The 14,494-nt window shown below is 50.5% G+C and overlaps 1 protein-coding gene across 2 annotated transcripts in view; it reads right to left on the bottom strand.

Annotated features, from left to right (window-relative positions):
* The window catches only part of Gusb (glucuronidase beta), a 23,026-nt gene extending 9,160 nt beyond the window's left edge, over positions 1–13,866 (bottom strand). Inside the window, exons 1-11 of one of the 2 annotated variants that reach the window (XM_050146300.1) lie at positions 13,620–13,866; positions 11,586–11,771; positions 11,232–11,410; positions 10,505–10,647; positions 9,883–10,070; positions 8,879–9,022; positions 8,506–8,684; positions 8,266–8,412; positions 6,056–6,140; positions 3,639–3,815; positions 316–451 (exon numbers count right to left, since the gene is read on the bottom strand). In XM_050146300.1, coding sequence (XP_050002257.1) covers positions 316–451; positions 3,639–3,815; positions 6,056–6,140; positions 8,266–8,412; positions 8,506–8,684; positions 8,879–9,022; positions 9,883–10,070; positions 10,505–10,647; positions 11,232–11,410; positions 11,586–11,771; positions 13,620–13,829 — 1,774 coding nt within the window. In that variant the 5' untranslated portion in view covers positions 13,830–13,866. Of the gene's footprint in view, positions 1–315; positions 452–3,638; positions 3,816–6,055; positions 6,141–8,265; positions 8,413–8,505; positions 8,685–8,878; positions 9,023–9,882; positions 10,071–10,504; positions 10,648–11,231; positions 11,411–11,585; positions 11,772–13,619 lie in introns of those variants that run through there. The other variant, XM_050146301.1, reaches the window with a different exon arrangement.
* Between the last annotated feature and the right edge of the window lie 628 nt (positions 13,867–14,494).

Raw genomic sequence — 14,494 nt, 5'->3', positions numbered from 1 at the left:
AGCCAATTTTTTTTTTTTTTTTTTTTTTTTGGTTTTTCGAGACAGGGTTTCTCTGTGGTTTTGGAGCCTGTCCTGGAACTAGCTCTTGTAGACCAGGCTGGTCTCAAACTCAACAGAGATCCGCCTGCCTCTGCCTCCCAAGTGCTGGGATTAAAGGCGTGCGCCACCACCGTCCAGCTGAGCTGAACCCATTTTAACTAAATGTAAAATAGACCAAAGCAAGTACTTGACTACCTAAACATCTCCCCAGCCCCATTTCCAGTATAACTGGAAAAGCCAACCTGAGAAAAACCCATAAGCCTAACAGACACTTACACTGGTTGGTCATAAAGTCAGCAAAATTCCAAATGAGTTCTCCAACCACGTATTCTTTTCGTTTCTGATCGAAAACCAAATGATAATTCTCCAGGAGAGCTTTCTGGTACTCCTCACTGAACATGACAGGTGGATCCTGAGATTCAAGACAAAGGGAATGTCAGAGCTGGGACTGAAGTGTTAGATAAAAATTAGAGATCCAGCCGGGTGGTGGTGGTGGCGCACACCTTTAATCCCAGCACTAGGGAGGCAGAGTTAGGTGGATCTCTGAGTTCAAGGCTAGCCTGTTCTACACAGTGAGTTCCAGGACAGCCAGGGCTACACAGAAGAACCCTATCCCACAAAAACAAAACAAAATCCAGTTTTGAGACAGGGTACCCCTGAACTGCTCAGGCTGGCCTTGACCTTGCTACTCTGCCTCAGCCTCCCAAGTAACTGGGCTGTTACCACCCTGACTGTTCAGGTTAACTAAGCGGTGTATATTCATTCTCTCTGACTTGCACTCTGCCCCAAGTCTGATCCACCACAATAGCACCCAGGTGACCCCTCTTCCCTCATCTGCATGTGTTGGAAATCAGATGATTTTTAATTGTATTCTACCTTAAATAATTGAGTTGGGGGTTCTCTTGTTCTATTTGGCCCAGTTATTTGCTGTTGATCCCATCTCTGACCACTGGAGCAGCGGGATTACAGGAAGCCTGCCACACCAGCCTGGAGCCTACCTGGGTGGTGGGGAGCTGAGCTCTGCTCCTCATGGTCACAGAACAAGTACTTTCCCTGCTGAAGCCACCCCACTGTCCCCAGCCCTAGCTGCTCTTAAAACTTCTTACTTAGGAAGTAAGATATGTGTTTACCTCAACTGTCAAAAAGTTTATTGCGGGGCAGGGCGTGTGTTTCTTTTTGGTTTTGTTTTCAAGATAGGACCTTATGACCCAGCCTGGGGGTGGCCTAGACTGTCCTCTGACATGCAGTCACCCTGCCGCAGCAGCTCCTTCATGTGGTACTGACTTTTGTTGTTGTTATTTTAAAGTCTATACATTAGCGGCTGAGGAGATGGCGTGGTGGTTAAGAGTGTACTGTTTCTGCACAGGACCCAAGTTCTGTTCCCATCTCCTGTGGTAGGTGGCTGACGATCACCTCTGGCCTCAGGGGATACCCTGGCACATGCGCATATCTACCTACATACAGTCACACAGACATACACATAATTAAAATTTTTTTGATAGTGCTGGGGATTGAACCCAGGACCTTGTGCAAGATAGGCAGGCACTGTTCTATTGCACTGTATCCCTAGCCTAAAAATCTTTAAAAAAAAACTTAGGTATGGGGCTGGAGAGATAGTTCAGAGGTTGAGAGTATTAGCTGTTCTTTCAGATGATCCTGGTTCAATTTCAGCACCCACATGACAGCTCACAACTGTAACTCCAATTCCAGGACATCTGATACCCTTACACAGACATTGATGCAAACAAAATACCAATGCACATTTTTTTTAAAAAAGAAATCATTAAAGAAATTTAAAAACTTCTTGTGTATGAAGTAGGTACAAGTATGTGCATGGGCGCAGGCATAGAGAAGGTAGAGGATAGCTGTCAGTCCTTGCCGTCCACCTTGTTTGAGACAAGGTCTCTCGTTCACCACTTTGTTCACCAGGTGGGGAACTGGGATTACAGATGTGTGCTACCATACCTGGCATTATGTGGGTTCTGGTCCTCATGCTTGTGTAGCAAGCACTTTATCTGAGTCATCTCATGTAGCCCAGGCTGGCCTGCAACTAAGCATATAGCTGAGGCTAGCCTTGAGCTCATTCTGCTTCCACCTAAGTGGTAGAACAGACTTGTGCCACCTTGCCCATCATGATTTGCAATGGCAGTAGACCCACACTAATACAGTGGCTACAAGCCGCACGTGGCTATTTAAATTAGGATCTACTTAGAGCCGGGCGGTGGTGGCACACGCCTTTAATCCCAGCACTTGGGAGGATCTCTGTGAGTTTGAGACCAGCCTGGTCTAGAGAGCTAGTTCCAGGACAGGCTCCAAAACCACAGAGAAACCCTGTCTCGAAAAAGCAAAAAAAAAAAAAAAAAAAAAAAAAAATTAGGATCAATTTAGTCTACTACCTCAGATCCCAGAGGCTGCTGTACAGCTAGCTGCTACCAACACCTGTCTCGACAGGAGAATGTTTGTTTGTTTGCTTGAGACAGGGTTTTCAGTATCCCAGACTAGTCTCAAACTCCTGTAGGCAAGGATGATCCAGATTCTTTTGTCCCCACTTCCCAGCGCTAGTGTTACAGGCATGCACAGCACAGGGGCTTGTGTGTGCAGGGAGAGCATAGCATGTGGAACTCCATGCATGCTGGACAAGCATTCTGCCTGCTGAGCTACCTTCTTCCAGGCTGAAAATTACTTTTTGGTTTTTAGAGAGAGGTTTTCTCTGTATTGCTTTGGTTGTCCTGGAATTCACTCTGTAGACTGGGCTAGCCTCGAACTCATAGCAATCTACCTGCCTCTGCCTCCCAAGTGCTGGGATTAAAGGTGTGTGCCATCATGCAGCCTGAAAATCACTTTTAAAAAGGTTTGTTCATTTTTTAAATTGTGTATCTGTGTGCACTCCAGCCATGCAGGTACCTGTGGAGGCCTAACGAGGGCTTCACATCCTCTCGGACTGGAGTTATAGGCAGTTGTAAACTACCCGATGTGGGTACTGGGAACCAAACTGACATCCTCTAGAAGGGCAGCAAGTGCACTGAGCCATCTCTCCAGCCTACAGGCCAAGAATCTTAAAAAGTCATTATTGGAGCCTTTAATCCTAGCTCTTGGGAGTCAGAGGCAGGTGGGTCTCTCTCTGTGAGTTCGAGGCTAGCCTGGTCTGCAAGAGCTAGTTCCAGGACAGCCAGAGCTGTCAGACAGAGAAATCCTGTCTTGAAAAACCTAAAACAAAACAAAAACAAACAAAAAAGGGCCAGATGTGGAGGCTCACATCTGTCACTTCAGCACTCAAGAGACTAAGGGAGATTGTGAGTTTGAGGCCAGTGTGGGCATCAAACAAACATCTTTGCAAAGAAGAAGAAAAAAAAGAAACCCAATGTAGATAGCAGGTTGGGGGGGTGGTGGTATGGAAACAAAGCTAAAAATGGGGCTGCCTGTGGAACCCACACAAGCCAAGCAGAGGCCTACATGCAGGGGCACAGTGTGTGTAGAGTTGGGGAGGTGCCTGAGAGCGAAGGTTGAGTCCCTAGTCCACCTGAGGGCAGGGACAGCCCAAAGAGATAAGTAGGGTCACCACTGTGGTAAGAGAGGATAAAACTGTCTACAGCATTTACCTGGTGAAACCCGGCAATTGTGTCTGCTCCGTATTCGCTCTGGATAATTGGCTTCTTGTGAGTCTTATACCAGTTCTCAAACTGGCTCTTCAGCTGTGGCTGGATCACCTCAAGATGCCCAGAGTCATGATACCAGGAGAAGTAGCTGTTCACACAGACCACATCCACGTATGGGGCCTAAGACAAGAGCAGTCAAGTATGTTTGCCCCCCACACTGACGATCTCTTCAAGGTCAGACTAGAATGCAGATGATGTAGGTTATCTGACCCAACATGTAGGGAATAACGCCAAGAGCAGACCCTCATGGGGCCAGTCTACTATGCTACATGGAGGCTCCCACTGGGCCATGGCTGGAAGTACAGCAGGACAGCAGGCCGCCATCCAGTCTCTGGCCTTGTTGGAGTTTACTCCTTCCTGTCACTGGTCTGCTGTGGCCTTGCCTGGAGATACGACCCAACCTAAAGAGCAGATAATGTTTCTTTTCACAGATCGGGTTTTGAGACCCTTAGCTAGCCCAAGCTGACTTCAGGCTCCCTATGTAGCCAGCACTGACCTGGACTGATGACCTGTCTGTTTTCACCTCCCATTGCTGGGGTCGCAGGGGCGCACTGCTTATACCCAGTTTTCTGCCTTGCTGGGGATCAAGTCCAGGGTTTCAGGAACTTGATGCAAAAGCTCTTATTGATTAAGCTACATATCTTGGTCCTTATTCTTTTGGAGGGTGGTGTGTGTGTGCGCGCACCTGTATGCTGGGGGTGCAACCCAAGGGCTTGTTCGTGTTAAGCACAGGCTGTACCACTGAGCCACATCGCCAGCCCCTCAGAGTCTCCTCTGAGCCACAATTGAGAAGGCAGTGCTGTGAGCGGCAGACTGGCTAGATTTCTCCCTAGCAGGGAGGGTCCACAGGGAAGGGACAGGAATGTGAACAGCAGGGAAGAGTTCTGCATCTAGCTGGCTAGCCTCCAGTGTCACCTAGGCATGTCTCCTTGAGGCCATACTGCTCGGCTCCAAAGCTACCCTTTGAATGGTGAGTTCTTTCCCAGGGGACCTCAGATCCTCTCCAGGCTGTGGTGGTGGGAAGATGCAAGCAGCAGAAAGCTTTGGAGGGGCAAGGACTGTCACTTCATAAAGCACATTCCAGGTAAAGAGGCCAGGCACAGGGCACCCAGCAAAGCTGTCCCCGCCCACAGAGAAGATGGGTAATCACCGGAATAGCCAGCACCCGGGCCTCAATGCAAACTGTTTTTTTAAGGGTGGGCTCTAGAGATAGAGAGAAGCCAGGGATAACAAGACTTTTGTTATTAATTATTTTTAGATATTTATAAATGAGTGTTTTCCCTGTGTATCTGTATATGCAGTGCTCTTGACCAATAAGCTATGTCTCCGGTTCCCTGACAAGGCTTCTTATTCATAAGGAAACAGCTGTCTCAACAAGACCATGTCTCAAAAAATTAAAGGGGAAGGTAGGTGCTGAAGAGATGGCTCGGTGACTAGGAGCTCATACTGTGGGTTTGCATGAGGATAGTCTCCATAGGCTCATATGTTAGAGTTCTTGGTCTACAGTTGGTGGAAGAGTTTGGGAAGGATGAGGAGGTGTGGCCTTGTGGGGGAGACTTATCACTGGTGGTGGGTTTTGAAGTTCCATTCCCAGTGGCTGAATCACCTCCAGCTGCCCAGTTATGATACCAAGAGAAGTAGCTGTTCACACAGTCACATCCACATACGGGGCCTAGGACAAGAGTGGCCCCCTTCAAGGTCAGGGAAGAAAGCAGCTGTGGCTGTGTTCAAGATATGAGCTCTCAGCTACTGCTCCAGCACTGTGCCGGCCTGCTGAAGTTCATAAAATTAATGAAAAAAAATGGGGGGGGAGGGCTGAGTCTGATCAGCATGCTGCTCACACCTGTAATCCTAGAGCTAGGAGGATTTTGAGTTCTAGGCTAGATTAGTGGGATTCTGTCTACAAACAAACAAGCCAACAAACTTGAAAGTTGAAGGGAGGAAAGGGATCAGTGGGAGTATGGTGGACAAGGGAGGAGATGAGTGGCTATGATCAAATACACTATATACACATAGGAAAATATAATAAACCTGTTATTATGTATAATATTATGTATAACAGGCTTATTATATTTTATTATATATATAAAATAACTATATATAGGAATATAAATAGATGCTAATAAAAATCATCTTGTGAAAAGCCCAAGTCTACAAACAAGTACCCTGCCCTGGCTCTAGCACAGCCTTCTTGGGGTAGAAGCCACACCGCCTAGAGGATAAGCAGGAAGTTAGTCACTTTAACCACTTGTGAAAATGGCTGAACTGGCCACTGCTGGTTCATGGTAGCAAGCACAAGACTGAAGGCCAAGCACAGGTGAGCAGAGGCAGTGTGGGGGCCATCCCACCCCCAGGCTCACCCCCAGGTCTGCATTGTATTTTTCGTTGGTCACAAAGGTCACAGGGCGGGTGGGGTCCAGGGCTTTGGTGTGGGAGATCAGCGTCCTGTCAGTGGGAGGCAGAAGACAAGCTGTCAGATGGGAGGGGCTCGCGGACACCCATCTCTCCCTTTCCTTCCCACCACCCCATCAGCGGTGGCTCCCAGCTAAGGCCATGACTGCACGAAGCCGCGAGAGCAGAGATGAATACAAACCAAAGAGGCTGCAGAAAGGAAGGGGAGTGTAGCACCCTGTAAGACAGTCAGTGTGTGTGGGGGGAATGGGGGCAGGGGAGGGCATGATTTAAACTAAGAGTCGGGAAGCCTCCTGAAGCAATAATGTTTAAATTAGTGTTGAGTTAAATTCCATTGACTCGAGGACTAGAGAGGAGAGGACCCAATGGAAGGACTAGTTGAGGTTTAAAATTTGGTACTTGGGACCTATTCCCGGCCTCCACGGTAAAGATCACCATCATTCACCATTAAAGACTTTCCCCCTTTTTACGTCTTGTTGATCATGACTCTTCCTGTTTGAAGGCTGTGTTTTGCCCCTTGGTCTTAGGCTCTGAACCCATGTTTCCAAACAGCTCTAAACCAGCAAAGTCAGTCTGGGTTACTCCAGCCCAGCCAGTCCTAGCCTCATCCCTGCTGTCCCCTAACACGTGCATGCATTTCCCTTGCCACCTCCTGAAAACGTCTGGGAGCCTCAGTAAGCTATATGCTTCCCCTTCAGGAAAAAGTCTTATCCACCCAGCCCTGGCCCCGAAGCCCCCTGGACACCATGAACTCTGCAGGGCTCTGAATGTCCAGAGCTGTCACAGAGTGAGGGGCGTTCCACCAGGCCTGCCTCCTACAGACTCAGAGGAGCTCACTATGTGGAGCTGGGATACAGCATCAGAGGCTTCGGTTGTCTCTCTGTGACAAGAGGAAAAATTCACCCTAAAGACTAAGTGACGGTCTCATGGCAGATGAAGGAATGGGCCTGGAGGTAGAGCTCACTGGTAGAGCACTTGCCTAGCGTGCATACATAAGGCCCTGGATTGAATCCTCAACATTAGAAAATATTTAAAATCTTTCTGTGTAATTAAAAAAAAATCCCCTTTTATAGTGCTGGAGAGATAGCCCAGTGGTTGCTCTCTTCCGAGGACTTAGGCTCAATTCCTAGCACCCACATGGTGGCCTACAACAGCTGTAACTCCAGTTACTGGGGAACTGACGCCTCTGGCTCTGAAGGAAAGACGCACACGTGGGACAGGTATATATGCAGGTATACATCTATAGGATATACCCACTCGCACGAAACAGTTCTAAATCCCGCTGATATTCTCATGCCTGTGTAAATGGGTTTTATACAGATGAACCCAAAACATCATAAAGTAATTTTCTATAGTTTTATCATATGTTTCTATCTAAAATGAATGAATGAAAATGAATGAATGAATGAATGAATGAATGCAGGTGTGATGGAGCATACCTATAATCCTAGCACCAAGAAAGAAGTACAGAAAGAAGGATTAGGAATTCAAGGCCAACTTTGGCTACTTAACAAATTTGAGGCCAGCCTATACCACTTGGGACTTTGAAAAAAAAAAAAAAACAGAAAAGAAAAAAATCAGAAAAGGGGCTGAATAGACGAGTCGGTGGTTAAAAACACCTCCTGCCAAGCCCCGTGACTTGAGTTCAAGCCCCAGGACTCACATGGTGGAAAGAGAGAACCCATTCCTACAGGCTGTCCTCTGGCCTCCACGTGCCATGGCACACACAGAAATAAAGTACAAATAATCTAAAACCAAAACCACTGTCAGGCATGATGCGCCATGCCTAGATCCCAGCACTCAGAGGGCAGGGTCAAAAGGATCAGTGCAAGTTTGATGCATAGCAAGGGATACACAACATAGCAAGACCCTGTCTCAAAAATAATATATAAAATCCAGAGTTCTGTGTATCAAAGGGAGCTCTGGATTTCCCTCCAGGTATGACTAAGAGGCTCTTAATGGGTGGAAAAACCACACTTTGGGTGGGCTGATTTGGGTTCTCAGAAATGATGGACAGGGAGGGGACAATGACATTGACGGTGTTCACCTACCCCCTCAAGGCTGACTTCCACACTCCTGGCTGCCTATGGAGGTTGAGCCAGGTCAAAGGGCCAAGGCCACAGGCCTGACTCAGCCCCGGGGAGAAGGTACTACTCACTTGAAGTAATAAGCAGCAGGTTTCAGAGCAGAAGCAGGCTCATTGGCCACAGACCACATCACAACTGCAGGGTGATTTTTGTCCCTGCGCACCAGCTCGTCCATCACCTCTAGGTGGTGCCGAAGAGACTCGTTGCCAAAACTCTGGCTGTGGAGGCAGAAAGGAAAGGGTGGGTCACCAAGGGCTCTGAGGAGAGAGAGCTGGGCAGGCTGGGCAGTGTGGGCAGTGAGGGGCACTCACGGCAGCTTGATGCCCACACCAGGACACTCATCAATGACCACAATTCCGTATCGATCACAGAGCTGGAGGACCTCCTCTGAGTAGGGGTAGTGGCTGGTGCGGAAGGAGTTGGCACCAAGCCATTTCAATAGGTTGAAATCCTTTATCAGCAGTGGCCAATCGAAGCCCTTCCCTCGGATCTGGGGGACAGCAGAGCTGTGTGACCTCTGCCCTTATCCACTGGAGAATACCCGCTGTCTTCTGCAGCCCCAGCCCCTATAGAGACACTTCCCTGTTCCCATCTTGGCTCAGTTCACACGCCCAAGCCCATGACAGCCTCCTCAGAACACATGAACTCCCAACATCCCACATAGGGGTACCAGTCACAGCTCACATCCGAATCCTCATGCTTGTTGACGCCGTGGAAATAGAAAGGCTTCCCATTTATGAGAAACTTGCTCTCGGTGACAGCCACTGTTCGAATCCCGACAGGGAGGGTGTAGAAGTCGGAGTCAGACACAGTTCTTGCCATTCTCACCTAGGAGACCAATGTGCCGGGCAGGGGCACCCAGGTAGACTGAGCCTCATCCTTCCCCACAGGAAGGACTCGTCTCATGCCTGACACTTTGGAGCTTTTATTTGTTTTCAAGACAGGGTTTCTCTGTGTATCTCTGGCAGTCCTGAAACCTGCTCTGTAGACCAGGCTGGCCTCGAACTTACAGAGATTTGTCTGCCTCTGCCTCCTGAGTGCTGGGGTGTGCCACCACCACCCGGCCTGTCCTTTCAAATCAGACCTTGTGTATCCTAGGCTGGCCTCAAATTTGCTTGAAGCTAAGGATGACCCTGAACTCCTGACTCTCCTGCGTGTAGCTCTCAAGTGCTAAGATAACAGGTACGCACCTCCACGTCTAGCTGGCTATTTTGCTTTTTGGATTTTTTTTTTTTTTTGAGACAGGGCTTCTCTGTAGCTTTGGAGTTTATCCTAGAACTTGCTCTGTACACCAGGCTGGCCTTGAACTCACAGAGATCCACCTGCCTCTGCCTCCGAGTGGTGGGATTAAAGGTGTGCACTATCACTGCTTTTTTTTTTTTTTTAATTTGAGGTAGGGTTTCACTATGTAGATCAGGCTAACCTCAACCCCTATACTCATTTGATCCTATTATCCTATACTCCTGGGCCTGGCTAAAAGGACCTGTGTATCCTGCTTCAGCTGAGATGCCGAAATTATAGTCTCTGTCTTTCAGAAGAACGTAATCTCAGGACTTTCCAAGGGATAGAAAAGCCAGGAATTTAGGGCAGTGCCTGCCTAGCCACCTGTCCTGGACTGCTTACAGAAACTACTGTCACCAGGTGGCAGCAAAGGGCCTTCCTTAGCCCCAGTTCCAAATCCCCATTACCTCCAAGGAGTACAGGTAGGCTGGATGCTCATGCATCAGATAAGGCCACCAGAGGTTGGCGCTAGGGACCCGAAGTTGGCCCTGTTCCCCCATTTCCTGGGCCACGACTTTGCCATCCTCATCCAAAAGACGTACTTCTAGCTGGAAATGGTCGTCTCCCTGGACGGAAATCCAGTAATTCACCAGTCCTGTGGGAAACAAGAGATGGGGACAGAATCGGATGGGACTTTACCACTCCCAGAAGTCCTCTCAGGTCCCAGGGCCCCAGCAAATAACTGCTCGATGTTTTTCTTTTTCAGCTTACTGAGCAGGGAGGAGCGGCTAGGGGTGGTACAACAGGGGAACGGGCCAAGTGACTCAGTAGCTTGGCTACGTTACTCTAGACAAGACCACACTTCTCACTGGTCCTCATGCCGTCGCAAATTGAGGCCCACCAGATGGGTGCCTTCTGAAGCCCTTGTTAACTCGGGCAGTCTGGGTCTCATCCCCTGAGGGTGATGAAGCAGGTGACACTTGGGAGATGCGTGAAGCCTTTTTCCTTGGAGGCTGTTCCCTCTGGGGAACTGAGATAACTGGGCTCAGCCTAGCACAGACCCCCCCCCCCCCTGCCAGGATCCCTTACCGACTTCTTGCTCCACATCAGTGGTCACGGTGATGTCGTCAATGTAGGTGGTGGGCGTGGTGTAGAGGACCACAGACCGATGCAGTCCCGCATAGTTGAAGAAGTCAAAGCTTGTGTTCTGGAAAAAGTAATTCTTGGGGAATCTAGGGTAGAAAATGAAGGTTGATTGTTCCTTTCCTGTTTTTTTTTTTTTTTTTTCGAGACAGGGTTTCTCAGTAGCTATGGAGCCTATCCTGGAACTTACTCTGTAGACCAGGCTGGCCTCGAACTCGGCCTGCCTCTGCTTCCCTAGCCACTGCCTGGCTCCTGGGTCTTTTAATCACGTGCATGTATGTGTGTGTACATGTGTGTACCGCAGTGCCCATGTGGAGGTACTGGCTCTTGCCTTCTACCTCCAGACAGGGTCCCTTGTTCTAGCTGGCCTGAGGACTTCAAAGAATCGGGTCTCCACCTCTTATCTCCACACAGGCCCACTGAAGAACACTGGGATGGCAGCTCCAACCTATCACATCAATTCTTCCACGGGTGCCTGGACTGTAAGCTCATGTCCTCATGCTTACGTGGTGAGTATATCACCATCGAGCCATCTTCCCAGCCCTCTGCCTCCTCTGACGTTTAACGAGCCTGTATTCTGTGGTCTCCGCAGATTGGGGCTAAAGTCACTCTCCCTATATGGGAGTCCACTGGATGGGGGGAAGGGGAATGGGAGAGGAAGGATGTTGCTTACGGGGCATCGGTCTTGTAGATGATGGACCCTGGTGGCAAGGTATGAGGGGTCAGTGTGTTGTTGATGGCGATCGTGATCCGGCAGGTGGTCTCGGGTCCAGTCTGGACCAGCTTACTGATGTCAGCTTCAAAGGGGAGGTGACCGCCCTCATGCTCCACCACGTGTACCCCATTTACCCACTGCAGACACAAGGAAATATGAGCAGAGGGCAACTGGCCAAAGGGTACCACCACTTCCAGAAGCCTGACGGAAGTGTTCTAATGGAGCCCATGAAGTAACCCTTTCTGTGACCCATGGCACAGACTCGACAGCCCAGGTTGCTTCCCCCCCCAGCCAGCCACGCCCTACACTGACCACAATGGAGTGGTAATGGGCACTGTTGATCCTCAGCACCACTCTCGTGTTTGTGTCTTGGGTCCATCGCTGCGGCAGGACTGCTTCCCGTTCGTACCAAACCCAGCCGATAAAGTCCCGAAGCTGTGCCTCTTGGGTGATGTCATTGAAGCTGGAAGGGACCGGCATGTCCAAAGTTGGGCCCGACTAGGTAAAGAAGAGCCGGAGTCATGATGGACTGGGGTTGCACCTCGGCTGGTAGAGTGCTGGCCAACCACGCCTGTGACCCCGTGTTCCAACGCCAGCACTGCATGAACCAATGGTGCTGGTGCACACCAGTTGTCCCAGCACCCGGAAGGTGCAGCCAGGAAGATCAGAGTTCAAGGTAATACCCTGGTTATCTAGCATCTGTTACTGAGCGCTTCTGAGGATACAGGAGACTCTATCTAAAGAGCAAGAATCAGGCCCGACGGTGGTGGTGCAGGCCTTTAATCCCAGCACTAGGGAGGCAGAGGCAGGTGGATCTCTGAGTTCGAAGCCAGCCTGGTCTACACAGTTCCAGGACAGATGGGGCTACACAGCAAGAATCAGGTCTATCCTTCATGCCTGCACTCCCCCAGCGCCTCCCAGAAGCACGCGGACATGGGCTGCACGTGGGTAGGTCGCCTCCTGACAATTGAAGTGTATGAACAGTTCATGCAAAAGACTGCCGCAACCAGCTTCCTCCCCAGGGCAGATGGCACCAAGGCCAAAACAGTCCAGCCTAAGATAGGAAGCCCCAGACCCTGACTAAGAGGCAGATGGCCACCACCGGCCGCCACAGGAAGGCCAACAGCAGGGCACAGGGGGCCCTGGGCTGAGGAAACTGAGAAGGCGTGTGGCGGGCACTTCTCCTCCTTACTTCCTCCTTTGCTGATTGCTGGGCAGGGCAGATGAAAACTGAGTGGTTAAACCAGGTGTGGTAGGCTCATAACTTGTAACCCTAGCACCGGGGATTCGGGGGGAGTAGGGGTGAGGGTGTTAAGGCAGCAGGATTGCTTTGGTTTGGAGGTCAAAGTGGGGCCAGAGTGCTGCCTCAAACACACACACACACTCTCTCTGCCTTAAAGGCACTGGCCACCAAGCCTCGTGACCTGAGTAGATCCCTGGAACCTAGGAGAGACCAGACTCCAACGAGTTGTTACCTGACCTCCACATGAACTGTGTGGCACACGGATGCCCACACGCATGCACACACAAGTAAGGAGATATTATAAATATTAAACAAAGAAGACAGAGAAAGATGGGGAAGAGGGAGGAGAGCCAAAGAGGGGAAGAGGAACTGAGGGGGAATGAACGAAGGAATAAATGAATGAATCCCGGATAGGCAGAGGCAGTGAGCACACAGGTTTTCTTCAACCTGCTCCTGCACCAACCCTACCCAGTTAGGAAGGGAGAGCAGAGATGGGATCCTTCGCTGGCTGGGTGCCAAGTCACGTCCTTTATCTGAATCTTGCAATCCCCAAGGACCCCTCAAGGCCTACTAGCACTTCCCTCCTCCATCCCCACCCCAAATCTTTGTGGTGGGCAGCATCACCAATGCATGCGTGCACACTGTTAGGGTTCTGCTTCTCACTAGCGGTGCGAGAGCAAGCAGGAGGCATGTGCAAACATCCACTCCAACATGCCAGAAAACTGGAGGAGGAGGCTCACCGGCTAGCCAGGCCAGCCTGGGTCCCAGAATGAGACAGTTTCAAAACAAGAACAAAAGGCTCAGTAGTGACATGCATGCACAAGATCCTGGGTTCAACCCCCAGCACAATGAAAAGCTTTAAAAAAAAAAAAAAATCCGTTGCCTGGGGCAGCGCTCGCCTAGCAGAATCTCTGGAGTCCATGTGGTTCTGGGGCATGCGAGGTCCCACTTCCTCGTCCGGCCGCTCCCCTCCCCAGCCTGCAAACCCATAACCTCCTCTAGACTGGCACAAGGGAAGGGGATCTCCGGGTACAGGCACCCCTCCTCCCATCCCCTGGCTTCCGTGAGCTTCCAGAACCCGGGTACCCCTCGGGAGCTCACACCTCCCGCAGCGGCTGCCGGTACCACTGCTGTTCGAATCCCAACAGCCGGTTTTCGGAGAAGTCCGCGCGGAAGTGCCACAGTCCGTCCAGCACCTTGACCTCCCGCGAGGGGGTCTCCACGGGGAAGAGCATCCCGCCCTGCAGTGCCAGCGCGCAGCTGCACAGCAGCGGGCCCAGCGCAACCCAACACGCGCTCAACTTTGGGGACATGCTGGTCTGGCTGCCCACCGTCCAGCGGTTGGGCTTTTCGCCTCGCTCTCTTAGGGAGGGCGAGGGCGGGGCCTGGGAGGGTCACGTGTTCCCGCGTGAAGCCGCCTGCGCCAACTTGGTTAAGGGCAAGTAAGTACCGGCACAGCTATTTGAGCAAGGCCATCCAGAGGCTAGGAACTGCAGGAAGAGAAAACTCTCATATTCCTCCTAGCCCCAAAGGCTTGAAGTCCTGGGTCGTCCTCCCATAGGAGTGCTGGAGGTTGTGCCTTCCAGACTAAGGGCTGAGAGAACCCTTGGAGTCCCGGTCCCCACCATTTCTCCAACGGCTTCTGTTAAATGTCGCGCATGAGGGGTTTAAGAGAGACACTGGGAAGGATTGTTAGGGGTTCGCAGTTTATTAACGACATATGGACAACCTCCTCAGGTGGGGGCTCTGAAGAGGGTTCAGGTCCCCTTGCCAGAAATGAGAGTCCCTTCTTGTAGGTCTCTCAGGAAGGGGATGGCTTCACGCTACAAACTTGCAGCTAAGCCCTCCTGATGCCCAGCAGGAGGCAGGCAAGGGGGTAGGGGTGAGAGAATAAGACGTCTAGCCATCAACACTTGCTTAGATATATCGTTACTGCCCAAGTGAGAAATCTGAGGACTTGAAAATCTGTTAGCTAGTG

The sequence above is a fragment of the Alexandromys fortis genome, unplaced genomic scaffold (assembly GCF_014885135.2).
Source record: "Alexandromys fortis isolate MF-2015 unplaced genomic scaffold, M_Fortis_MF-2015_v1.1 scaffold_56, whole genome shotgun sequence".
Classification (NCBI taxonomy): Eukaryota; Metazoa; Chordata; class Mammalia; order Rodentia; family Cricetidae; genus Alexandromys; species Alexandromys fortis.
This window is presented reverse-complemented; position numbering and strand designations above follow the sequence as displayed.